At 48.4% G+C, this 24,101-nt stretch overlaps 9 protein-coding genes across 9 annotated transcripts; 6 read left to right on the plus strand and 3 right to left on the minus strand.

The window, feature by feature from the left end:
• Positions 1-297: 297 nt before the first annotated feature.
• N7483_000610 (protein translocase subunit TIM50) lies at positions 298-1,987 on the plus strand (the record flags this gene model as incomplete). Its single annotated transcript, XM_057084048.1, has 3 exons — positions 298-552; positions 623-1,339; positions 1,397-1,987. 3 exons carry the CDS (start codon positions 298-300, stop codon positions 1,985-1,987), a joined length of 1,563 nt encoding a protein of 520 aa, XP_056950197.1.
• Positions 1,988-2,461: 474 nt separating this feature from the next.
• N7483_000611 (putative C6 transcription factor) lies at positions 2,462-4,734 on the minus strand (the record flags this gene model as incomplete). Its single annotated transcript, XM_057084049.1, is given in 4 exon segments — positions 2,462-2,877; positions 2,953-3,116; positions 3,130-3,969; positions 4,031-4,734. The coding sequence occupies 4 exon segments, from the start codon at positions 4,732-4,734 to the stop codon at positions 2,462-2,464; spliced, it is 2,124 nt and encodes a 707-aa protein (XP_056950198.1).
• A 505-nt stretch (positions 4,735-5,239) lies between these two features.
• N7483_000612 (F-box domain protein) lies at positions 5,240-8,066 on the plus strand (the record flags this gene model as incomplete). The annotated part of the gene is made up of 2 exons (XM_057084050.1): positions 5,240-5,304; positions 5,393-8,066. The coding sequence occupies 2 exons, from the start codon at positions 5,240-5,242 to the stop codon at positions 8,064-8,066; spliced, it is 2,739 nt and encodes a 912-aa protein (XP_056950199.1).
• Positions 8,067-9,511: 1,445 nt separating this feature from the next.
• Positions 9,512-12,063, plus strand: N7483_000613 (uncharacterized protein; the record flags this gene model as incomplete). Its single annotated transcript, XM_057084051.1, has 5 exons — positions 9,512-10,013; positions 10,082-11,415; positions 11,472-11,766; positions 11,831-11,958; positions 12,016-12,063. 5 exons carry the CDS (start codon positions 9,512-9,514, stop codon positions 12,061-12,063), a joined length of 2,307 nt encoding a protein of 768 aa, XP_056950200.1.
• A 1,454-nt stretch (positions 12,064-13,517) lies between these two features.
• N7483_000614 (putative C6 transcription factor (Leu3)) lies at positions 13,518-16,069 on the plus strand (the record flags this gene model as incomplete). Its single annotated transcript, XM_057084052.1, has 6 exons — positions 13,518-13,709; positions 13,824-14,269; positions 14,329-14,766; positions 14,826-15,094; positions 15,148-15,672; positions 15,759-16,069. The coding sequence occupies 6 exons, from the start codon at positions 13,518-13,520 to the stop codon at positions 16,067-16,069; spliced, it is 2,181 nt and encodes a 726-aa protein (XP_056950201.1).
• Positions 16,070-16,612: 543 nt separating this feature from the next.
• Positions 16,613-16,966, minus strand: N7483_000615 (uncharacterized protein; the record flags this gene model as incomplete). The annotated part of the gene is made up of 1 exon (XM_057084053.1): positions 16,613-16,966. One exon carries the CDS (start codon positions 16,964-16,966, stop codon positions 16,613-16,615), a length of 354 nt encoding a protein of 117 aa, XP_056950202.1.
• A 326-nt stretch (positions 16,967-17,292) lies between these two features.
• On the plus strand, positions 17,293-19,716 carry N7483_000616 (cytochrome P450; the record flags this gene model as incomplete). Its single annotated transcript, XM_057084054.1, has 9 exons — positions 17,293-17,316; positions 17,469-17,892; positions 17,988-18,165; positions 18,224-18,401; positions 18,504-18,620; positions 18,742-18,916; positions 18,984-19,028; positions 19,140-19,332; positions 19,536-19,716. Coding segments are annotated over 9 exons (1,515 nt in total), but the record flags the coding sequence as incomplete, so codon positions are not given.
• Positions 19,717-20,155: 439 nt separating this feature from the next.
• On the plus strand, positions 20,156-20,656 carry N7483_000617 (uncharacterized protein; the record flags this gene model as incomplete). Its single annotated transcript, XM_057084055.1, has 1 exon — positions 20,156-20,656. One exon carries the CDS (start codon positions 20,156-20,158, stop codon positions 20,654-20,656), a length of 501 nt encoding a protein of 166 aa, XP_056950204.1.
• Positions 20,657-21,230: 574 nt separating this feature from the next.
• N7483_000618 (uncharacterized protein) lies at positions 21,231-23,864 on the minus strand (the record flags this gene model as incomplete). Its single annotated transcript, XM_057084056.1, has 1 exon — positions 21,231-23,864. One exon carries the CDS (start codon positions 23,862-23,864, stop codon positions 21,231-21,233), a length of 2,634 nt encoding a protein of 877 aa, XP_056950205.1.
• Positions 23,865-24,101: the final 237 nt, after the last annotated feature.

Genomic DNA, 24,101 nt, shown 5'->3' on the forward strand with positions numbered 1-24,101 from the left:
TTGGAAGTGGGAATAGAAGAAATCTTCTTTGGTCTCCCCAGTTATTTCAACCAAATACACATAGAAAAGGTGCACAAGGTCAAATTATATCTGGGTGAACTTTCATAACTTGAAGAAAAGAAAGAAGAAGATTCGGCGGCGATAGGTAATATAGAAACTGCGTCATTGGATTCTGTGGGTTACCCGATCCACTTCGCGCTCCGACTTTTCTGCGGGAAACCTGACCCGGACGTCCGCGACTCCGCGATACTTGAGAAAGGCATGAGTGCACCTGTCTCTCATTAATTTCATCCAACCATGTTGAGCCGCGCCATCTTGCCTCTAACGAGGCCCAATGTCCTAGCTTCCGCTACTCGAGCTTCAAGGGTTTCGGCCCTGTCCGCTCAGCGACCCCGGTGGTACGCTAAGGGCAAAGACAGTCCATATGAGCTCCCCCAGACACTCAAGTCCAAGAAGTCCAAGGCTGCTGCCGAGGCTTCTCAATCTCAACATTCAAAGGAACAGCCCGAGTTTGAGACCAAGGCTAAATCAGAGACCGATGCGGCAGATACTGTGAGATGAACACTACTTCCGTCACTCGTCAGGTACTCGAAGTATCCTTCTAACAATCACTCTTTCTCAGGTCGAGACCGAACAAATCCCAAACCAGCCCCTGCCCGACCTAACCCAGGGTATTCCCTCGACATTGGCCGCTGAGTTGGAAGGCCGCACAAAGAAAGGCGGCGCGTCACAGCTGAACCTTACAGAGGATCCTACTCAAGGTGAAGAATATAGCGAGGATGGTCGAGGAGGTGGTGATATCCCAAAGAGTGGATATGAGACCTCTTTGGATCGCCGCAAGGCTCGTATGGCCAACATCATGTACGCAGTGATGCTGGCTGCTGGTATTGCGGGTATGGCCTACCAAGGTCGCAACTGGGATACCGAGGAGGAGGAGCGCGCTCACGTTGAGCAACCATCCGGCTGGAGCTTGGGTCTCTGGTGGAACCGTATCAAGGCCCGTACTGGAGACCTCACCAGCTACTACAAGGATCCTGCTTTCCCTAAGCTGCTCCCCGATGAGGACCCCAACATGCGCCAGCCATACACCCTCGTTCTCAGTCTGGAGGATCTGCTTGTTCACAGCGAGTGGAGCCGCGAGCACGGATGGCGTGTGGCTAAGCGTCCCGGTGTTGACTACTTCCTTCGCTACCTCAACCAGTACTACGAGCTTGTTCTGTTCACCAGTGTGCCTAGCATGATGGCCGACCAGGTTCTCCGAAAACTCGATCCTTACCGCATTATCCGTTGGCCCCTGTTCCGTGAAGCTACCCGCTACAAGGATGGAGAGTACATCAAGGTATGACAATATTATTTAGCCTTTTTCTATTTGTATAATTCTGACAAGTATCACTAGGATCTTTCTTACTTGAACCGTGACCTGTCAAAGGTCATCCTCCTCGATACCAAGGAGGAGCACGCCCGCCTGCAGCCTGAGAACGCCATTGTGCTTGACAAGTGGACTGGTGATGCCAAGGACAAGACCCTCGTTGCCCTGATTCCCTTCCTCGAGTACCTTGCTGGCATGGGCGTGGAAGACATCCGTCCTGTTCTGAAGTCATTCGAGGGCGCCGATATCCCAGCTGAATTCACCAAGCGTGAGAAGGCTATGCGTGAGCGCTTCGAGAAGGAGCTCGCTGAAGAGCAGAAGAAGAAGCCTTCTATCAGCATGGGTAGCGTTGCCTCCGCTCTGGGTCTCAAGTCCACCCGTACCCCCGATGGCGAGATCTCTCCTTCCGAAGGTCTTGCCCAGGGCAAGATGCTGTGGGATCAGATCCGTGAGCGTGGCCAGAAGAACTACGAGCTGATCGAGCGGGAGATCCGCGAGAATGGCGAGAAGTGGCTCGCTGAGATGGCCGCCGAGGAGGAGAAGGCCCGCCAAGAGCAGATGCAGAGCATGAAGGGCTCTTTCACTGGCATGTTTGGTGCTGGCGGTGACAAGCAGTAACTTGACACCGCCATTCCAACACTCTAATATTCCTTATATTGCCACGCCTACCTCCTCTGGTCTATCTCTCCTCTCCTCCAACTTATCATATCTGGGGTTCCTTTTATTTCGTCATTTCATGCAAGGGGCGGGTCATTAGATGGGTTGGTTTCGTTCTGAGCATTCATTTCCTGGAACGACTGTAAAATATTGTTCGGTGTCCGATCTTCTTGTTTCTTGATTCTCAATGTACATTCTAAAATCTGATCAAACAAATGCTTTTAATATCAAGAAACCGAGACTGATACTAGAATCGTTTTTTCTTCTCTTCAAGTTTTCATCTTGCTCTAGATGCACGGGTTGGGGGTCATCTAGACCCAGGGTATATACAGTGTTGAATTAAAGTACATGTCCGTTGACACCAAAAAAGCCACACAGAAACCAATCATAAAATAACCAAAATAGGCTTGAACCAAGAGTAAGAAAGACATCTTACTAAGGCAAGTTGACATCTTGGAAGACAGAAACGTCCCAGATACCTGTCATATCGAAGGGGAAACCGTCCATTGTGCCAAATGTATTCGAAATAGACATCATATCATCAACAATATCGTTATTTGTTTGAGTTTCCGGTAGAGAGATTGCAGCCGGGTTGACGAGGCCGTGATCAGCCATGGCGGAAGTAGACATTTGGTCTATGGTAGTAGTGCCAGGGAGTCGATGCATAATACGTTCACAGTGATCAAGACACATATCAGCCACGTCCCAGTCCTCTTCTTCTCGAACCCGACGGAGGACGGTTCGAAGATTCTCAACATTATTGAGACATGACCTGGCGACCTCACTATCGTTGGTTTCAAAAGCACATCGTAGGAGGAGAGTTGCGGTCGATGTCAAGTGGAATGCGCTATCTATGGAAGTTGTAAGTAATCATTCACAAAGCCAGAGAGAAAAAGGAAATTTGAATAAACAGGGTGTTGACATACAGGGTAACCAGAATTCCTTGAAGTTTTCTGATCGAAGGGATGTGATGAACCGTACAATCTCCTCTGCTGATCGCCGGCACTCAGTCTGAAAATAACGGCGAGCTTCGGGATTATCTGTTTCTGCATTGTTGACCTCCTGCAAGTCCAATGTAAGCGGTTGGCAACTGCAAATTTGACAGGGTGAAAATTCTTACATTCAATTCGACTCGACTGACAAGCATCTTGACGGCCAAGAATGCTAGGTGTAGACTGCTTGATGCGCAGATCTCATCCTGACGAGTGTGATGCTCTGGCGATCTCAACCAATCGGGCAGAGAATCCTCCCATAGATCTAACTCTGTTCTAATTTGTCTGATTTTCTTGGAGCTCTCGCGTGCCAGTTTTGCCTGAAGACCATATACCAAAGGTAGCAGTTCACCTAGGATCTCGGTCAACTTGCATAAGGCGATGTGGCAATGTGCTGCTCTCACGCGCTCTGTTGTGCGAAGGTTTCGTGCCACTAAACCATCAATAGTCGGAAGAGGGACATCGTACTGAGTCTTGGATATCTGAGGAGGTACACCGTGGCCAAAGCTACCCCAACGATCGTGAATCACCACTCCCCACCAAAGCCGAATCCGATGGTCCTTCTCTTGTTCAGAGAGTTTCCACAGGCTCGGATCTCTGTTCAAACCGAGACAATTGGCCAAGGAAAGCATTCGACCACAACTAATAGCATTTCCTGTCATGGAGAAAATTGGCCGGCCGGTCAAATCGATTAGTGCGGCAATGATTGTGGACAACCCAGGTGCTGAGAACTCCTCATGCAAGGCCGCAACAGTCATGTTCACGGCATATCTCACATCTGGCTTCGGGTGACATGCGAGCTTAGGTGTGTGTTTCCAATAAACAAGCGACATCGAATAAACCTGGCATAGAAGTGATGCCGGAGGATCTTCCGCGGATTCTGTGATATATGATTCCCAAAAAGATTCGCCATCAAATATAGGAAATGCGACGTTGAATCGGTCAAGAAATCTAAATCAAGAGAAAATGAGTATGTGTAAACAAAGTGATTCGGGATTATTCAAGGCCATACAATCTCACGAGGTCATGTTTGAAAGGCCCCAAAATTTGTTCAAGGACCTCTTTCTGGTTTTCTCCTGGTGGAACACCGACGCGCATACCCTTTCTCCGCCGTGTAATTGTAGTGTACAGTACCGGTTTTCTAGGGTCGCTCGAATAAATATTGTATGGGTGGCTGTTGGGTTCTTCGGAAAGACTCGATCGTTCTGGAGGCATGTATTTCTCAATTACCTGCGCATCTTCTGCTACCATTGGCCCGACAATGAGAACTGATTCATTGTGGCGATCATCATCGTACTTGCGTCGCGATTCACTCCCGGGGCGCCCAGAGGACGAATTTGTGCCTTGGGGACTCGGCCCATTAGTCGACTGGCGGGTTGGTATATGCGGACCCGAATTGGGGGATCGGTCAGGGCTGCGCTTGCGTTTTTGACCTGATACGGGTTCGATCGGCTGGGCTCCCGACCACGGCTTCGTTTCCGGTACACTCAACACCGAAGTATCCCCCTGGGGTTCTTCTTGGTAATGACAGTCGGCACCTTGCACGCGACACAGTAGACAGCTCTGGCCAGGAATATCGACGGTGCATCGAGACTTGCGCTTGCGACAAAGGTCACAGGCGCGGACCTTGTGAGAGCGGTAAGGTCGCGCGCCGGCATTGAAGCCGGGCGAAGGTAACTTGGAGGAGGGATTGACTTGAAGGGGCGCCGGTGACATGATGCGCAACCCTATAAAGATTTCGAAGTGGAGAGAGGTGAAGGTGAGGGAAACAATCTGGGGAAAAAAGATGCCGGGGAGTTTTCGGAGTCGGCCGATCTCAGTTGGACAGGATGAGGGGTATGACCCGGCCGAATGCGACAGGCATTGATGATCGATTGGGTGGAAGAGCACAGCCGGGGGCTCAGTGGAGGTTATACTTTCATGGTGGTTCTTGGATATTCTGGGGTTTAATCATGCAGCCTCAAATATTCACAGTAGAATGTGGAAGTTCTTCAGAATCACCAAAACGCTTAGATAAGGTCAACCGAATACTTCGAGAAAAAGAAAAACTCAAGCTAAACTGAATGCGGGGATGCTGAGTCATCACCACGTGCCCTCTCTATTTATATCCATAAGATCGACACGGGCAACATGAAGGAGGTTGGGAGCACCGCCACTTTCAAAGGGCAACTCCATCTTGGGTGCCCGCGTCAATTCCGTATGTCGGCAATTGCTGGTGATAATGGAGGATGCCTCCCCTCAAGAAGCGCGCGTCTTTGACCGGCTGCCCCCATCTGTAATTGAGAAGTATGTGTGCTTGTTCGCTTTGATGTTCTGGAGGGTCTATGTGGCCAATTTAGACTGGACCCTGTGTTGGCTGACCCGCCCCCTCTAGCATTCTTTATGCCGCAGATGCCAACACATTTGCTTCACTTGCGCTGCTGAATCGTCAATGGAGGCATATATCAGAGTCTCCTGCACTCTACGCCTACCACTTAGCGCAATGCCCTTCATTTATTTGGTCACGCGAGGGTCTTGCCCCGCCAACTGATGCGGACGGCTTGTCAGATCTGAAAGGTCAGTTCATTAAAGAGGCGCGCCGAAATGCATTTGATGTGTTCCTGCGGCCTCGCAAGACCTTGGTGCGTTTGATATCGAGTTCTATGAGCTCCTCCACAGCCTTTCCACAAGGCGAAGTGTTTCGCTTTTCATTTTCAGCCAATGGTCATATGGTGCTGTGCATCAGCTCATCGCGGATTGTTGTGCTGGAACTGGCTGCAGATCCAGTGTCTGTCAAGCATGAGCTGCAGACCCGCCGTCGACCTCTAGGGGCTACTATCCTAGACGATGGCTCCCTACTGGCAGTGGTATCTGAATCCTACAAGGTTAATATATACAGGCTGTCCGGTGATGAAGCAAGGCGAATCCAGACTATTACTTTGAATGACGCTCCACGAGACCTCATATTCTCACCTACTGGAAGTGTTCTGGCCCTTTCCTTTGAAGATAACATTGAGGTCCATGCAGTTGGAGAAGAAACATTACCCACTGAACGTCGTGCCGCGCGCTGTCTCCGTGTTGATGCACTTTCATTTACTCCAGATGGTTCGATGCTGCTTGGATCTTCCGTAGATCTCGGGTTAGATGGAATAGTAACTATTACTGCTCCATTTTATACCGAGACTGGGACCGATGCATCGCCAGAAGAAGTTCAGATGCGAATGTGGACAACACAAATACTATTTCCCGAGATGGTCGGCGGTTTTAGTCATGCCTGCTTAGTCCCAGAGCATGACGAAGGAGATGATAGTTGGATCCTAGGATACGACCCTCAACTGGCAGCATTCAGAGCCCTCCGAGTGAACAATGTAGACGCCGGTGGTGTCTATTTTGCTAGTCCTTTTTTGACAGGGGAATCAAGAGAAATGATGCCTGCTATGCTGCCAGCTGTTGATGAGGCTGGTCAACTTGCAGCTTTCGGATTTCAGGACTCTGAAGTTTGGTTGTACGGAATACCCAGGCATCTCGATGTGGTCTCGCCAGATGCACCTGCTAGCACGGCCCCACAGAACACAACGGTATTGAGTGGCGTTCATCATTACTCAGGCTCTGTACCGCCTCGTGACAATCTGGCCCAACTGGGTAAAATAATTCAACAGCCTAAAATCCTGGTTCGCGGTCGACGCGTTACTGACATGCATGGAATCACATCAACTCGCTGGGTACACTCGGCAAATTCGACGAAGCCACGGCGACGTCTCGTGTCTGTGGCTCCTGGTGGTGTACGTCCACAAATTTTTGGTGAAGAAGACGTACCTGTGGACGGGGGAAGAATTCTTCTCCTAGATTTTGAGAGATCAGCTACCGATGGTGGAGAAACCGAACTAGATATCGAAGTTGGTGAGACAACGCCAAAACTGCTGCGAGAGCCAGACTCCTCTTTGGACACAGAAGTCGAGCTACAGAGACGACGAACTCGATTGTTTCGCAATGATACAGATGTCACTGTCACTGGAGTTCGCCGCGGGCTCTCAACTAGAGTTCCCTCAATTCCAGTTCTTGACCCCCAGCGACGCAATAGTTTGGCAGTTCCTCTCGCAACAGAAATGACGACCTCCCGTGGTCCTGTTGAGATTCCATATGATAATACACAACCTCGTTCTCAAGATACACTTCATCGTGCGGCCACAGCTGCAGCATCAACCCGAGGGCGATACGACCCACGATATCGCAACTCTCCCAGCCGTCGCCAAGTACCCCATGAAAGCGACGCAGATAACTGGGTGCCGCCGCCTCCACCGTACAAACGTGAGCCTGATGAACCTTTGCCAGATCATTTGCAACAAACGCTCTTGCCAAGAGTATCAAGTCCTGATACTCCGCCCACATCGGCTCAACGTTCTTCAACGGCATTAAATACTATCACCAACAACCATGTTCAACGAGCTGAAACAGCCCGGGTACCACGCTTGAACCATTCAGACCGTCCTCGGCCCCAGTCAGCGATTATCCAACGATTGGGGACTATAACTAGTAGTCTACGCGGTGGAAGAGCCCGCAGAGATTCTTCGGCTGCTGTAGAAGCTATGGCTCGCGAACAGCCCAGCACGCCGATACCAGAAGTTCCAGCCCTGCCGCCACTACCAGCCCATTTATCTGCTGCTCGCCCGAGCACAGCCAGTCCCCCGGTTGTTCCAATCACCACAAACCGCCTCCCATCATTACAACCGCTTCCAACCTTGGCTGTTCAGCCAGCAGAGCGACAACTTGACTTCTCTGCTCTTTCATTGGGTGCAACCGTGCTTGGGGAAAACTATCTCTCCTATTCTGTATCATCTCCAAACCTTCTACATATCCCACAACCACATGGAAATGCACTAGACCTTTCCGCAGAAGACGATGATCAGATCCCCGAAAGGCGAAGATCTTTTCGGAGACGAGTCTCAACTGAACCGACAAGCCTACCACCACCAGAGAATGAGGAGTGGCGCCGGCGCATTGAGGATTGGAACGAACATACTATTCGAGAACGAAGCCGAAAACGAAGAAATAAGTGCATGGTCATGTAGCGTTGACGTTTGTTTGTTTCTTTTTTGTATTTTTGCCATTTTGATGGACTACAATACCCTCGTTTCTTCATGCATAGACTGATCTACTTGTTATTATAACTTGAATCGACACATTTGGACATATTGATATCAATGCATTCCGGGCCATTCTATTGAGAAGCCCTTACAGACGCCTTCAAATGTTGGTTCACTGTAGTATTAAAACAACAAAATTCTAGGTTGCTACCAATTTCAAAAAGGTATGAACTCAGTCGACACTGCCAGTAGGAAGACATTTAAAGACGTGTGCATAGTACTGGTCCAACTTGAATCATTTCTAGTTTATGAGATGAAGGAGGCACTCATTTCCAAGATTGCTCACTCTATACTATGGAAATCCTGTCCAGACCATATGCGTGAAGAACATTCGAATACAATAATACTACCATAGGTAACCTTCAACTTTTCCAAGGTTGGTCCTGAGGTACAATCTTCTGCCCAGGTGTCATTATGATATGCATACGCAGCATAACAATGAGGTCATCCGAGTCCCACATATGCAGTCTCCACTCCTCTGCGGAGAATACATCAACAAACACCCGCTTATCTGCTACTCCTAATAGGTACTATGTCGTACTGGTATAGATGTAGCATCCCTATTCAATGGATCTCATGTCCACATGTGCAAGTCATCCATGGAATAGTACTCGTACTTATAGCTTCGGGCACCCAAGCAGTTGAAACCCAAGGTTGTAAGGGGCCCGCATGTATCTAATAGAATAAGAGTAGACTGCCACCTGGGCAGTGAAAGAAACTTGAATGGATCGATATGGTTTCAGTAATCATTTCTCACGGGCAAATCCAAATGAAGTCTATGCCTCAAGATTGGATCATTCTGTTCCCACTGGGGCCACTCGGGCGTTGAGCCGCATACCGAGGCAGTGCCGCCAGGTGGAACTAGTGCAATCACAATCGCCATGCCTCCAATAACCGCGCCCCGAGACGGCTTCGCCCGTGACCTTTAAGGCGTCCCGCATGAAAGCGTGGGCTCAAAGACTTGCATAGCCAGCTATGTCCGATGGTGACGCGATCCCTGAGCCCCGAGCTCAACTCCGGAAGAAGCTTTTGGCCCGAAGGGCTTAGCTAGGCACCCTGAAGGTGGAACTACAGGGCGTACTTGATCGGTAAAAATAATTATTGGTCAGTTCCTGGCACGTTGCTCTTCAACTGATTTGATGAACTTGATACTAGTACACATGTGACTGACACTACAACGAATGAAACCCTGACCGAATTCATTGATCGTCGGGTATAGTACTATTAGTACCTAAGGATATAAAATGATCCAAATAGCCCCCCGTATACTCCGTCGTGCCAACCTCCTATTTCCAACTAACATCTTCATCACCTTTTGCTAGTGTTACCAGTCTGATTACAACCTAAAATTTGGCAAGTTCAACGCGATCATGGGTTTATTAACGGGCAAGAAGTCCAAAGAGACCCCCGCAACTAGTTTTGCTAGTGACAAGAGTTCCCGACCGCCATCTTACGAGAGAGTCAAGCAGGAAGTACTGCTACAATTACCCAAACTCAGTTTGAACGATCTTTCCAACGTCCCAAGTTCCCGAACTGTCACTCGCGATCAGTGTGTCGTACATCTCAAATTTTTGGCTGTTTTAGCAGACCTGCGTGACTACATCTCTAATCAGGATGGACTGTTCGATATTTACGATGCCGATGCAAACAAGTTTCCAGATTCTTTCGACGAGGCAATGATTCGCATTAAAGAGAAACGGTTCGCTGTCTATGTGGCTCGTGCAGCTGAACGGTACGAGAAGTGGTGGTTCACTGCTCTACCTATGTCACGAGGAGTGGCGACAATCTCCGATCAAGAAAGTATCACTTACGGAACTATCACCAATGGTGATACGAAGGTCGTGTGGTCTGCTAAGACACTGCCTCCCCTTGGTATGTCCTTAAAAATAAACATGATATATTGAAGAGGCGAGTGGACATAGATCTAACATTCAATCAAGATATTCTGATGGTCTGGCATTCCCACATGCTCAATCCTAGAAACTATCTTGAGGATTGTATTCGCTATGGTAAGATGAGTACCTGGCGAACGGGTTTCCCCTTTGAGATTGTGAACGCATGCATCGACGACAGAACGTTGGAATATTCCCCAGATGATGCGAGCAAAGACTCGTTCGAGCATCAGATGAAGCTTAAGTGGGATAATCTCCAAGATCCACTCGACAAGAAACTTGAATGCCCCCGCTGCAAACACGCCATTCTCGTGCCATGGACCGAAGGCGCTATGACAGGTCCACTCAAAGATGCATTTGAACGCAGCACTGGATTCGCCGACAAGGGCTTTGAAACTGTTTGCAGGCACTGTCTGGGCAAGGTCGACCACGGCCGACTGAGAATTGCCAAATTTCATCAAGATCTGATGGAATTACTGGACCATGGTCGATCTGTCCCGGGAGCCCTGTTGAACATGAATGGAATGCCGGACGATATAAAGCTCACCCGACCATCGGTACTTCATGATAACATGCTCTTCCCCAGTAAATTTCTGAAGGCATGTGGAAAGGACTTGATTGCGTATACAGACACCCGAATTGATCGGTGCCATGATATCAATCAACTGAGCACTTGGCTGGAAACCGAGCTGCGTAAGAAAGATGTGTTGAAGGCAAGCGCGCGCAATCGTACTACTCTTCGACCGGGAGAGAAGATTCATTTCCGACGCATGATGTCTCGCTACTGGGATAACTTCAGCCCATTTGCACTTGACCTTGTCGGTGCAGTCATCCGCCAGAGTACATTTGTCCAGAAGATGGATAATATGGATTGGCTTCACTCACCAGCAGTGATGGACACAGCCGATCGACTGATTAGAAAGTACGCCATATTCCTAACTATCATGTTCGACAATCCAAAGCAAATGGCTGTACCCACATTGGACGTTGATCTCGCCTGGCACACGCACCAGCTCCATCCAAGCAGATACTATAACTACACAACGGGATTCTCAGGAGAAAAGTCAAGCCCTCGGTTTATCGACCACGATGACAAAGTCAACGAAAACAAGCTCTCAGAGTGCTTCGAATGGACCAGCAAGATGTATCGCCGTGCCACGAACGGCGGGATCTACAGCGAATGTACCTGCTGGTACTGCGAAGCCACTCGCACACCAGATTTGTATGATCGAGTGATTAGTATTGGATCATCACGCCTTGCCCGTGAAAACGCTGAATCACTCCATGATCGACAGGATATCTCGTCTAATCCGGATAAGAACGCGCATATCTCAGCTCATAACGCCGTCTCCTCGGCAGACCGAAACCCCGCCGAGTCCCAAGTAGGGTACATCCATCGAATGCGCCTAGCACAGAACTATGAGAGATTCGTTCGAAGACTGGGAAACGACGTCGATCAAAGGGGGCTGTTGAAACCACTCAACATGCCCGTACTACTGAGCCGCTAGACTATATGCCATATGCGTACGGATACCCTATCTACGTACCTTACTACGGGCCGTATATGTGCGATCCTGCTATCGCTCCAAACTCGTATGCTTGCAATCCAAGCTGCATGAATATCGCTGTTGGGGCTGTTGGAAGCTGTTGCAACGGAACCTGCGGCGGAGGTGTAGCAAGCGGTGCATGTGTTGGGGCTGGCGGTACTTCGGGTGGAGCTGATTTCAGCTGTGGTATGTACTCTGCCTTTTTAACATACTTTATGATTCTCTATGCTAATATCAATGCAGTTGGAAGTACCGGTGCTTGTAGTGGAGGCGGGTGCGGCGGTGGAGGCGGAGGGGGAGGTGGTTGTGGAGGAGGCGGCGGCGGCGGCTGTAGTGGAGGAGGAGGAGGAGGAGGCGGAGGATGTGGAGGAGGCTGCGGTGAGTTTTCTTTATCATTTAGATACATTACCTAGACTTTGACTAATTTTTCTTTAGGTGGTTGAGGAGGTGATATCCAATGGCGATGTCTTTGCTACGGCGTGACGCTTCAGCATGATGGAATGTTCGTGGCTTTGCTTATAACGATTCAAGATCCTCTCTGTTGCAACGTTTACTCTGCTTTGTTTGATTTCGGTTTCTTTTGATGCTTGGCTGAATACGCCTATTGGTCACTTTTATCTGTTTGGTTCTGGCTTAATACCACAGGGTTAAATAAAACACTGACGTTTCTTTTCGCTACAAACACTTGAGAATGATCCCGGTCTACCATATTGATTATCACTTAGGCTGGCCTATTCTAAGCAACATTTGAATGAACATCAAATGTTTGCACCCTAATTATGCACACATTTTAGTATGTACTAGTAGATGTGTGATAATATGCCAGTGCTCACTGGTACCCTACTTCGAGCATCCGAGTCTTGAAATACTTACATACTTCAAGTGAATAGGACTCGGATCGATAGAGAGTACTGGAGAATGAAGGATTACCTACATAGGTAAACTTCAAACATTGATTTGTACATTGAGAGACTTGCTCCCAATAACCCCTTCCAAAACGCATAGAAATTGGTACCCTGAGCCCTGATGGGAATCTGAACAGTACATAGAAACAGATCATGATCCTGGCTAGATCGAAGATGTAGTAATTAATAGTGGGCTAGACTGGGCTGAACAGAAGACTTCGGTTCCTTAGATTGGTGGACGCTTCCAAGGGTTCTATCACTCACTGCAGAGTTCTGCTAATAGTGTCAAGGGCCACCGGCAGAGCTTTGGTGCATGCGAAGCTCAATTGCCCTGCTACATAGAACCTTGGAGTCTTCCGGAAAAAGGATATCAAGAAAATAGGCTAATCATCTGTGTAGACCGACGTGAACCACTTTTTGGAGGTGAAGATCGGCCGAGACCTTACCCATTTCCAAATTCATCGAAAACGTTTATCCACCGGTGTGCATTGTCGATCACTAACGGGTCACGTGATACCACAAAGTAACAACAGATGGGAAACACTTGCCGATCTTCAAATATTTCAGGGCATAATTATCCATATATGGACATTGGGAGCATTGAAAGCCTCTAAATCGAAAAACAAGCAGAGTTAAACTGGGAATTGTGTTGGAAATCTTGGAATTTCCTCTTGATTACCTAACAATTTCCTACATGAAAAGTCACATGACAACGTTGCCCCCGCGCCGAATGACTCAGCGTGTCTTGAAGTCTGCATCTCACAGCTTGTGCGGAGACCTTTAAAGACTAAATTGGCCTTAGCCAGTGCTATTGTCGTATTTCCAAGGCTGGCTGCTTAAAAAAGTGTTCCAATCGCCTGGTTTGTTCACATTCCGGTGGTTATATTGCGTTCAATTGCGGCAAAACTTGATCGCCGCTGCTCTAACGGCGTCAGTCTGGCTTCCGGACCAAGAGTTTTCGAAGGGTCACCGGCCCAGACTCTAGATTCAGTTGCGGGAGCTGATAATGCTCCAGAGGTCATAAGTCCCGTCATGACGGGTGTGAACCAGGCGCAGCTTTCTATGTCTGCGTCCGATGGCTTGCAGGGTCGCAAACGGAATGTCACCATTGCGGGGATGGACAGCTCCCCGGGGAGTATCGAGGATGCGGAGGATAACGATGGGCGCGACGATAAACGGCGACAACCAGTGAAGCGCGCATGTAATGAATGTCGCCAACAGAAGGTGGGCTTGGCTGTTTCTATTGTTCAAGGCTTCGTTGCGACATTGCCGTAGTGGCAAACGGGTAATGAATGCCCTGGAGACTTGGTTGCTGACCAGGTTTATACTATACTATAGCTTCGATGCGATGTCAGCCAAGATCCCTGGACCGATTGCTCCAGATGCCGTCGACTTAAACTCGATTGTAAAATCGAATCCAATTTCAAGCGGGTTGGCAAACGCAGTCGCAATGCTGAGATGGAACGGGAGATCATCGAATTGAGGAAACAAATCGCGACCGCAAGCACCGGCCCGGTCATACATCAACAACAACCTATCCATCCTGGCCAATTAACGCCAAAGCAAGAGTCGAGCCAGGTCAGTCCTGCGGGCGTCTACCAAACCCAAACCCCGTCAGCCATGTCCGCCGATCAGTACATGGGATCGCAAGAGGCAGTGGCGTCGCTCTTGGATCTGCGCTCAGGGCTCGATGGAACGAACTTTATGAGAACCCCAACCCATCAATTCAAGCGAATCGAAGATGTTATAGTCATACCGGAGAAAGCCACTGAGCTCTTCAACCTGTCAGTTTTCCAGCCACCGAAATATGGGTTGTTCTATTGGTTATCTAACACTGCAATAGGTTTTTCACGTACTACCATTCATTTCTTCCTTTATTGGATAGGCAACAGTCCCCAGATGATTACTATAATGCTTCACCTTTGCTGTTCTGGATGATCCTCAGTGTTGGTGCCAGACGCTATCAGAACGATTCAGGGCTATTGAATTCCCTAGCAGGGCCTGTTACACGCCTCGTATGGAGCACATTGGCAGATATACCGCAAAGTTATCATGTCGTCAAAGCACTTTCCCTGCTATGCTCTTGGCCATTCCCTACCAGCAGCACATCGACAGATCCAACCTTCATGCTTTGCGGAATGATGATCCAGGTGGCAATGCAGCTTGGTCTTCATCGACCGTCACACAGTCAAGACTTTAGCAAGTTCCGTGTGGAACTCATTGAGGAGGAATTAAAAGACAAAGTTCGGACCTGGGCCATTGCTAATATTGTTGCGCAACGGTATGTCCCATCCAATCTTGTTACGCATTTGGAGTTGTGTTTCTGATTGTTTCCCTCAGTGTTTCAACTGGCTATGGTCAACCCCCATCCACCCTCTATGACTGGACGTTGTCATCAAGCGATGCATTGGATCCGAGCTTCAAACTACCGGAGGATATCAAGCACAGACTAGAGATTGAGAAATTCTGCGACAGAATTACTCGAGCTCTATACACTAATAGACGAGACCCTGTCGGCTTGACCAGTGACCAAGAGCGAAACACAATGCTGTCGTTTCTTTCCCGCGATTTTGATGAACTCGAAGAGCAATTCAAAACGCGGAACGATTGTAAGATTGCAATATCGCTCGCTCACAGTTTTCCACTGCTAACAGCTATTTAGGCATTACTGATCTTTACCTACGCGCGGCAAACCTCCACCTGCATTTGTCGGCTTTCTTTGATGACCCTAACGCGAAAGACTACCGTGAGCGACTTTTGTCACTATACGTTGCTACCACTTCATTCCTCGAGGTTACCATGAATCTTGAGACTGAAGTTGGTCCCGTTCTCTCATATACCCCTTACTACATCTATCAAATGATGGTTGCAGCCGGCTGTACCCTTTTGAAATTGAGCAAGAGCTTTTTCTCGGCGCATATCGACATGGAATACACCAAAAACCTGTTCAACAGGACTATTTGGGGCATCCGTGGTGTGTCTGTGTCGAACAATGATCTCCCCGAGCGATTGGCGGAGGTGCTGGCCCAGATGTGGCGATTGGGGGCTCAGCAATCAACAACAAGCAACAGTAGTATTGACGACTCTTTAAGACTGAAAGTCCGGTGTCGCATGAGTATGTCTTTGCTCTTTGACTCGGTATGGCGATGGCGGGAGGATGCACGAACAAAGGGACGAAACATCGAAGGTGAGTGAACCAAAAACAACAACAACAACAACAACAACAACAACAACAACATCGTATTCAATTTAACATACACTAACACCTCATAGCCTACCTCAAAAACCCAACCAATCCAGATTCAGCTGCCGATTCATCTGCCGCTTCATCTGTCGGTCCTCCCCGAACTCAATCATCCACTCCTGGTCTTTCTGGCGGTGATCCAAGTCTTGCACCAGCACCAATGATCTCGCAAGCTGCTCTTGGGGTTGGAGCAAGCAATGGAATTGGGTCACTGCCAAGTGGTTTCATGGAACCCAATTACGAGGTCTTTGATCCATTGAATTGGCTTCTTGATGGTCTTGTCGACCTGCCATATTCATATTCTACCATGGGCGGATTGGACACCCAAGGCATTGCATAGATCCAAACTGACCTTCAGCCTTTTTGATATATTTGTGCCTTTCTGCTGCGCGGGCGTATTTTGCGGATTTCTTGTACCATTATACCACACGGATCCATTCGCTGATACCTGGGGAGTTTGTTTTATATGATTCTAACTTTCTTGTTCCTAGCTCTGTCAAGTGCTTTTCTCTTATTTTGTGTTCATTCTTCATGATGCCTTGTACGACATTTACCTGCGACGAGACTTGATGCTGCGCGTATGCGCACCTGGACAGCAGCCAGGGCCAATTTCTTTCAGGGCTTTTTGCCCTTCATGATCATCTCTACCACTTTACTCTTTCGCGTATCCGATAGTCAGTATTTCTAGGCAATACTTTATTCTCCATAGTCACCTTTGATCTAGACAATGACAGGCTCAATCAAACATTCGAAAGCAGAGGCAAACAATCTTCACATTTCGTCGGAATGATCACCGCGATTTCAAGCCCGAACCTCTGGGCTAGCCTTCCCATATTTAAGTGTGGCTCATGAAGCCATGCATGCAACCTTGGCCATATGATCCTCAACCCTTGTAATCCTCGCCCGCACTGCAGAAATCACCCACGCCCACTCGCCCGGGTTTAATAACCCGGACACCCATGTTGACACTGTGGGTATTTCCGGTCATAGCACAGCCTGTCATATCAAGGCCCCAGGCTCGTATATATCCCAGCCACCCTGGCATTGCCTTGAGGGGAGAAGTGGGGTTCGGTACTCCATGTCCCCGAGTGATGACCTGGAATTCGATGGCCATGGTAAGCCGACTGCCTGCCAGTGGATAATCGGGCACTGGGCGCCTGGGCACCAGTAGTTCGGCCGAAGTGACCTTTCCAGGCTTATCCCAACATTGGACCAGTGGCTCCCATACACACCACATGTGGACACACGATCACCTGCTCACCCCACATCCACGAATTGCAGTCCCTCCTTTAATGGACAATATTCGCTATTTGTTCTTTGCAAATCAGTCCGGTCTACGTTCCTGTCAAAAGCCAGCGTGATTGTACAGGATTAGTGGTCTTTCCTTCCAATTCTCTTTATCTCCTCTTTTCTTGTTTCATCTCAAGTTGCACATTGATATCCTTCGCAGAGATGAAAGTCTGTCTGTCCAATTTGTTCACAGAATTGGATGTCCCACAAATCGCTACCGGGATATTCGTGGCATATCTAGTGTTTATTCTGATAACTGCATCTGCGTTAGTGTTTACGTCTCGTCGTTGGGGCAATGTGAGTTCCATTTTTCTTTCTCATATTTCAAGATCACAATTGACGACCAGTCGATCAAAATCACTGGGCCAACATCACAAAAAAGCATGGACTTGTTATCTTTTCAAGGACTCTGAATACTACACTCAGTGCTAATCCTATCAAATCACTAGGATGGCGTCCCCTTTGCCATGGGAAAGAACCCGTTATCAATTCTCTACCAACACTACCGCTTCTTGATCAATGGACCAGATCTCATAAAGAGAGGATACGCCCAGTTCTCAGATGGACTCGGACTCTTCGAGATCCCTCGAACTTTTCGCCCCGGTCAAGTCATAATATGCAAGCCCGAGCTGATTGAAGAATTGAAACACACCCGGAGCACGGTTGCATCACCAGAACCATGGATCGATCAATTACTCCAGATTTCACATGTTATGCCTGGGTATTTTCCTAAAGGTGGTGGATGGCCTGCCATTGCGAAGACGACACCAGGTGTTATCCGTGGAACTGTATACAGGCATTTAAATCGATATGTGCCTTTCATGAACGAGGCTATTCTTTCCCAGTTCCAGAAATTGGAATGGCAAGATGATGGTACGTTTTTTGGAGCACTGAGTCTCTACTACTTTTGAGTATTTTCGATTCGCCTTCAGGTTTTAATATGCACTGATATGTCTCATGTCATATAGAATGTACTATTGGCTGCTTTGACTTCGCATATTCACTGGTTGCGCGCAGTGGAAGTTTCGCTATGGTTGGGGAGCGATTAGCTCAAGATGAAGAATATTTGAAGGCTGTGAAAGATCATATATTAGGGATGATCATGACTACTCGAGTCCAGTTCCTGATTCCTGACTGCTTGAAGTGGTAAGACATGGTTTTCTTTGCGGACAAGATTTTGAACTAAGGAACTAATTGAAAAAAGGTACGTTGGTGGCTTCATCAGCAGGCTGGCTACAATAGGAACCAGTTGGAATATGCACGCCTCACGCAAAATTCTATTAAAGCACTTCGATGCAAGAGCAGCTGAATACAGCACAGCGATGTCGACAATTTCTTACGTGGATCATAAACAAGGCAATTTTGAACCCTCGGAGAACCCAGTATGTCTCACACTACCTGCCTTAATATCAAGTTCTATCAGCGAAGCTAGACTTATCTACACTTGGGAGTATGATCATACTAATCGCAATAAACGCATCTAGGTTGAGATTTTCCGATGGTTATACGAGAGCTCCATCCTTCGACAGCGCTGGACCTATTCAGAGGTGATTGGAGAAATGCTACTTCTTCAATTTGCATTCATCTATACAACTGCTTATGTGCGTGATACTCAAATCCAAGCTACTTTAAGATTCTTGAGGTCACCACCACCAGCCACTACATAGCTCCGGGCTGGTAAGTCATAAAAATTAATGACCAGGGCTTATACAAATCACACAGGCTCTTTACGGCGCTCTAGCTGAGCTTTCTCGGAGACCCGAGTATATACCCGCCCTTCGTGAAGAAATTGAAACCATCATTTCTGAAATGGGAACTACACTCCCGGCGTGTGATAAAATGGTCTTACTAGACAGTTTCTTGAAAGAGTGTCAACGCCTGCATCCTCCTGCAGCCGGTATGTACATGCACGTATCCGGTTCTCTGATCTGGGTCGTGGATCAAGCTGATTATTTCTTGTATAGTCTCTGCTCACCGAGTGTGCGTGACAAGTTTACAATTGTCGAATGGTGGGTGCATCTCATCAATGATGCGGCCCTATCACATTATTATCATACTGTATTCATCACCTACACAAATTTTGAATCGGAGTAGCTAACACCATGGCCCCAATTCTATAGGCGTTGTTCTCAAGCCTGGAACACATGTCGGTGTCCCAAGTGGCTGGATCCAGCGGTCAAGTCCATCATACACCGACCCAGAGATCTTCGATGGATTTCGATTTGCGAAGCATCGTGCAGCTGGAACCTCGAATTCTAAATTGGTCGACCTGAGTTCTGATTACCTAGTCTTTGGGATGGGCGTACATGCTTGGTAAGCTTTCTCTGACATTTCCTGGTCAATCATCGTTCACTTTCATTTTGCCCATCTTACCCCTGATCTCTTTGAGTCACCATTTGCTACCTATCGGGGAGACAGATCTCCGAGTTCCTGAGTTTGCTTTTTTCATTATTTAAATCCCAATCGCACACGTGTATATCCGTCGGCTGACTAGTAATTTCGTGTTTGCGTTGCAGTCCCGGCCGATGGATGGCAAGCGCACTTTTAAAGATGGTCTTTGCGCATCTTATCTTGCGCTTCGATCTCTTGCCTGATTCAGCAGAAAGAACTTTAACTGGGTCTTTGTCTTTTGAGGAGTTTTATGTGCCTAATTTTGGATTGAAGGTGCGATTGCAGCGTAGGGATTTGGGGCCATAATTTAGTCTGTTACTTATTCAGGTAAGGTTTGCCGATATTCCAAGGTTGCATTTCCTGTTTTGTACTTTTGTCCTGTTTTATTTATTACTTTTGTCTGAAGGCTGCAACTAGGCTTGAAACCAAACTAAGGGTGAAAATCAGAAACCTTGGAAGTGAAAAGCGCTCTAGATGGTAAACACAAAGCAACACTTCTCCAGAAACTCAATTTGAGTACCATTCTGTAATAATCCACGGTGGCCATCAAAAGAAATTCATACGTCAGGGGTAGTCTCCACACTAAAAGATGAAGAATATTCACAAGAGCGTGATCTATAGTCCATCTTCCAAGTTGTCAATATGAGGTCCGATAAGCGATAAGCGATAAGATCTCCCACACGTCATTTCGCTCACTCTAGACTCAACTCCCCAACTTGAACTCCTACATCTCCGAGTCTCCAAAATGGCGTCCACACGCTCTCTTCTTATCCCGCATAAACGTCCACTACTCTCCCCAAATTCCAAGAATGAAGTCACCAAAAGCAACAAGTCTCACAAACCCATCCAGAAGGTTCTCAACCCGAGCGCGATAGCAACAGAGACGCGCATGAAGAAAGCCGTGAGCTTACGTTTGTCTGCCGATTGGGATGAGTACGATCCCCCAGATCCCACTGAATGCGACTTTTCAAGACCCACACAGCTATTTCTTGATCCAAAACGTTGGGAAGCCATGTTGAAGAAGGCTCGGGATACTGCCAAGGCTTTAGATGATGCGAGCGGAGGCCCAGGAAGCAGTACCAGAAATTCAGGAACTTTTGAATCGGCCGATCAGCGAATACAAAGACAGGAAAGAGAGGCAGGGTTTGGATCTATGGCTATTCGAGCTCGATCAAGTACAATGGCAAGTGGGAGAGTAAGAGTGAGACGAGGCGCAGGAAGAACGACCCGGCGAGGTACGAGATAACCTTGGAATGAATTGGACTGTGCCTCTGATCACCACTGGCACTGCTGCAAACTCAATCTACTATGCACGGCAGCGGTCTTTATTGATATTCAACGTACTATTATACCCTCAAACTTGAATTGAAGATCAGCAAGAAAATGAACCAGGTTTTCAAAAACACCAAATGAAATTCAAATAGATATGTTCAGTTCCGGGCTAAATCAAATAGATGTTCAGTGTAACGCAGAAGGAGCTTATGATACATCTCAAGGCCAGTCAAATAGTAGCTGACACAACAGGCATAAGTCATCGAGTCGTCATTGTGGTTCATAAGAATCGTGAATTTCGTTTCAGCACAGTCAATCCCCATACATGTAGAGATAAGAAAACAAAAATAACATGAAAAACAAGGGTTTAAAGCTAAGAACAGAATTGCGAAATACTCGGGCTTCTTTCAAAGACAGCGCGTAAGGGGCATAGAACAAGCAAGGTAAAAGTGACTCCCGGATGCATGATCATCGTAAATGTCGTTCTCGTCAGCTGGAATAGTTCCAGTCAAAATATGGGTCGTAATATGGGCATGAAAGATAAGACGTCAACGCGTTATACCATGAGTAGCACTGGATACTACATGGACTGGTCCGCCGATGCTCTGTTTGAGATTATCTCGGCGTGTTGTTCGTTTCCTCTCATCACGTCTCTGACGCATGCGTCGCAGGCGAGTCCGCACATTTCGGAGGTTGAATGATCGAAGACGAACACCCCATCGAGAAAGAGCGTGGTAGCGAGGTTGGTACAGCGGTGACCCGCTACGGAACATTCCCCGGTCTACCAAACTGCCATTGCTAGCATTGTAGTGCGCTGCAGAGGGCATCCCGTTGAACAGACGTCTCATTTCGGGACTACGGCGAGCCAAGGCCGGTGGACCTTCAATGATGAGTCGTGACTGAGGAAGTCCCAGTGAGTTGTTGACCACCTGCATGTCATTGGGGCTCTGGAGACTCTGTCGAGCTGTGTTTCCTTTCTTAGGGGATCCAGATATGTCCTCCCAAAAGCCACGAGGACGCCACATGGGATGAAGACGACTATCCACCTCCATCCCTGCTTTGCGGTTCTTTGCTGACTTGATAGAAAGGGAACGCACCAGATTATTGAAGGAATTTGACCGAGGCCGGGCGGTAAAGGTGCGGCGAGTAGAACCATGTCGACTCAGTCCACCACCAAAACCAACAGTATTATGTTTGGGAGGAATAGGAACTGGTGGGAGTGGCTTGGAAACTGGAGGCTTTGGTGGTGGTCGAGGATTCTTCAATGGAGAGTCCACGTTCAGTGTTGCAGGATCAATAGGGTTATCCGGAGTATGAGGATTGGAAATTTGCTTGCGAATCTGATGGAAGGCTTGAAGAGTATGGACTTCAGGCCCCGGGAGTCGTTGCTCAACCAAAAGAAGAGAGCGATTATTGTGTGCAAACATACTAACTGCAGTGGCTTCGCGGATCTCAATAGGTCCCGGAGAGGATGACGGTATTGACCACTGAGTACACGGCATTGACGGCGGGCGCAAAGTTGACACATCCTCTGCACTATTGAGGAGAAATGTCGGCAACCGGGGTCGGTCTACCTGATCCCCCTCCTTCTTCGAGGCATTGGCATTGGAAGCCAGAATATTGTGGCGAGGTGGTGATACAGGTTGGTGCTCGCGGCGTTTCTGCATCTCCAAGTCCATGGCCAAGGTGTGACTTCGCAGGCTTTCTGACGTGAGTGATGTGGCACGAGAATGGTTTCGGCTTGTGGCCGCAGAAAGCGAGGAGCTGCGCGGTGGGATGATCGGCCTGCCAAAGTTACGACCCCTCGAGTCCCGATCTTGAGGCTGTGCAGATGCCGATTCAGAAGTGTTTCTTCTCCTTTGTCGTGGGACATTCACTTGGCTAGAGTTCTCGGATGACACTGGGGGACCTCGACTGGACTTTTGAGAACCCCGATTGGAGGAAATCTGGCTGTTGTGGCTTCCGGTCCCTGCTTTCAGAGATGATTTTCTCTCTGGTACAACGACCACAGGAATGATATCGACCGACGTGCGGGGAGCACTGGCAACAGTCCGCGTGGAGAATGACACGTCTGAGGAGATACTTCGGCGATCATATTCCGAGATACGAGCAGCCTTATGAACCAGGCGATGTTGGGAGTCAGGATTCGATGGAGTTGAAGTCCGTTCAGATTTGGTCACAGGGGAACTAGCCGAGCGCAGAGAGCTACGCTTTTCGGAGTGTCGTAACAATCGTTGGCTTCTTTTTGGCGAGTCAATAATCATAGCTTCCACTGTGGAAGTTGTGGAGAGACCTGACAATCGACGAGATTCTGGATCACCCGCCGCGGAGGCCTCGTAGGATGGCCATCCGATCTCCTCACGAAATCGCTCCATGGACGGAGTTTCGGTGAAGTCGGGAGTCTTGCGGACTCGATCGCGCAGGTTCTTCTCGCGGGTCAAAGAAGCGTCAAGAGACAGGACGTCCAGCGTGCCATTTCCAAAACTTGGTGAAACGTTTCTTTGATCTGGAATCATTGGGCGCTTTTGTTTCCCAGTGAAAGGCGTTCGGAATCCCTCGATCTGATTGGTCGCCCATTCACCATCGAACGATTCGAAGCCTGTTTCATATCCTGTCTCACTATGGGGCTGAGAGGCTGACGGAGGAGTATCTTTCGCGTAGCCGAGCTTCATCCGGTATCCACTCGGCGTATCCTGGTGTGAAGAAGGCACCCTCGGTCGGCCCCTTTGCGACACATTTAAGGGTACTCGACCCGGCGTATCCATGTCACCATCCGAAGAGATACTTTCCAATGCGGTCTGAAAAGACTCGGCTCGTGACGAGGAAGAAAGATGGACGAGATTATTGAGCAACGGACGTTTATTCGAACTTGTTCGGGGAGGTGTGACATCTGGTGTTGGTGGTTTGGAGAGCCGACGCGGTGTCAATATTGCCGTCTGGGTCTCGGAGCGTGAATCGGCTTTCCGGGGCGTGATTTCGTCCTCCATGGAATCATCGTGAATCGCACCGGGTGGAGTCAGCGGAAGAGCTGGCGCCGGAAGTGTACCATTTCGCTCCGGCGAGACCGGTTGGGCAACGTCAATAGAGGTTACAATGCCGCTTTGCTGGAGTGACTTGTGGGACCTGAGAAGCGACCGTTCTGGTGAATCCACCGAAGGCCTCATCACCTCCACGCCCGGCATATCGCAAATATTCGAGTCGCAAGTCGCAAATTGGATCAATGTCAAGAATGGAGGAAAGCGATTTTGTTGATCATAAATTCATGAAAAAAGGGGGGTCGTGGACTCGGGAGCCCGAATAGCCAGTAGATATGAAACGTCGAAGATGTGAGAGGTATAAGTTAATACTATTCAGGCGCCGGTGGAAGGATGGATGGGTCGCATGGCCGGAATATCGAGACGATCAAGGCGATCAAGGAC

This window comes from Penicillium malachiteum (assembly GCF_028827825.1).
Source record: "Penicillium malachiteum strain IBT 17515 chromosome Unknown utg000001l:1.0-8184562.0:1.0-8186909.0, whole genome shotgun sequence".
NCBI classification, from domain to species: Eukaryota; Fungi; Ascomycota; class Eurotiomycetes; order Eurotiales; family Aspergillaceae; genus Penicillium; species Penicillium malachiteum.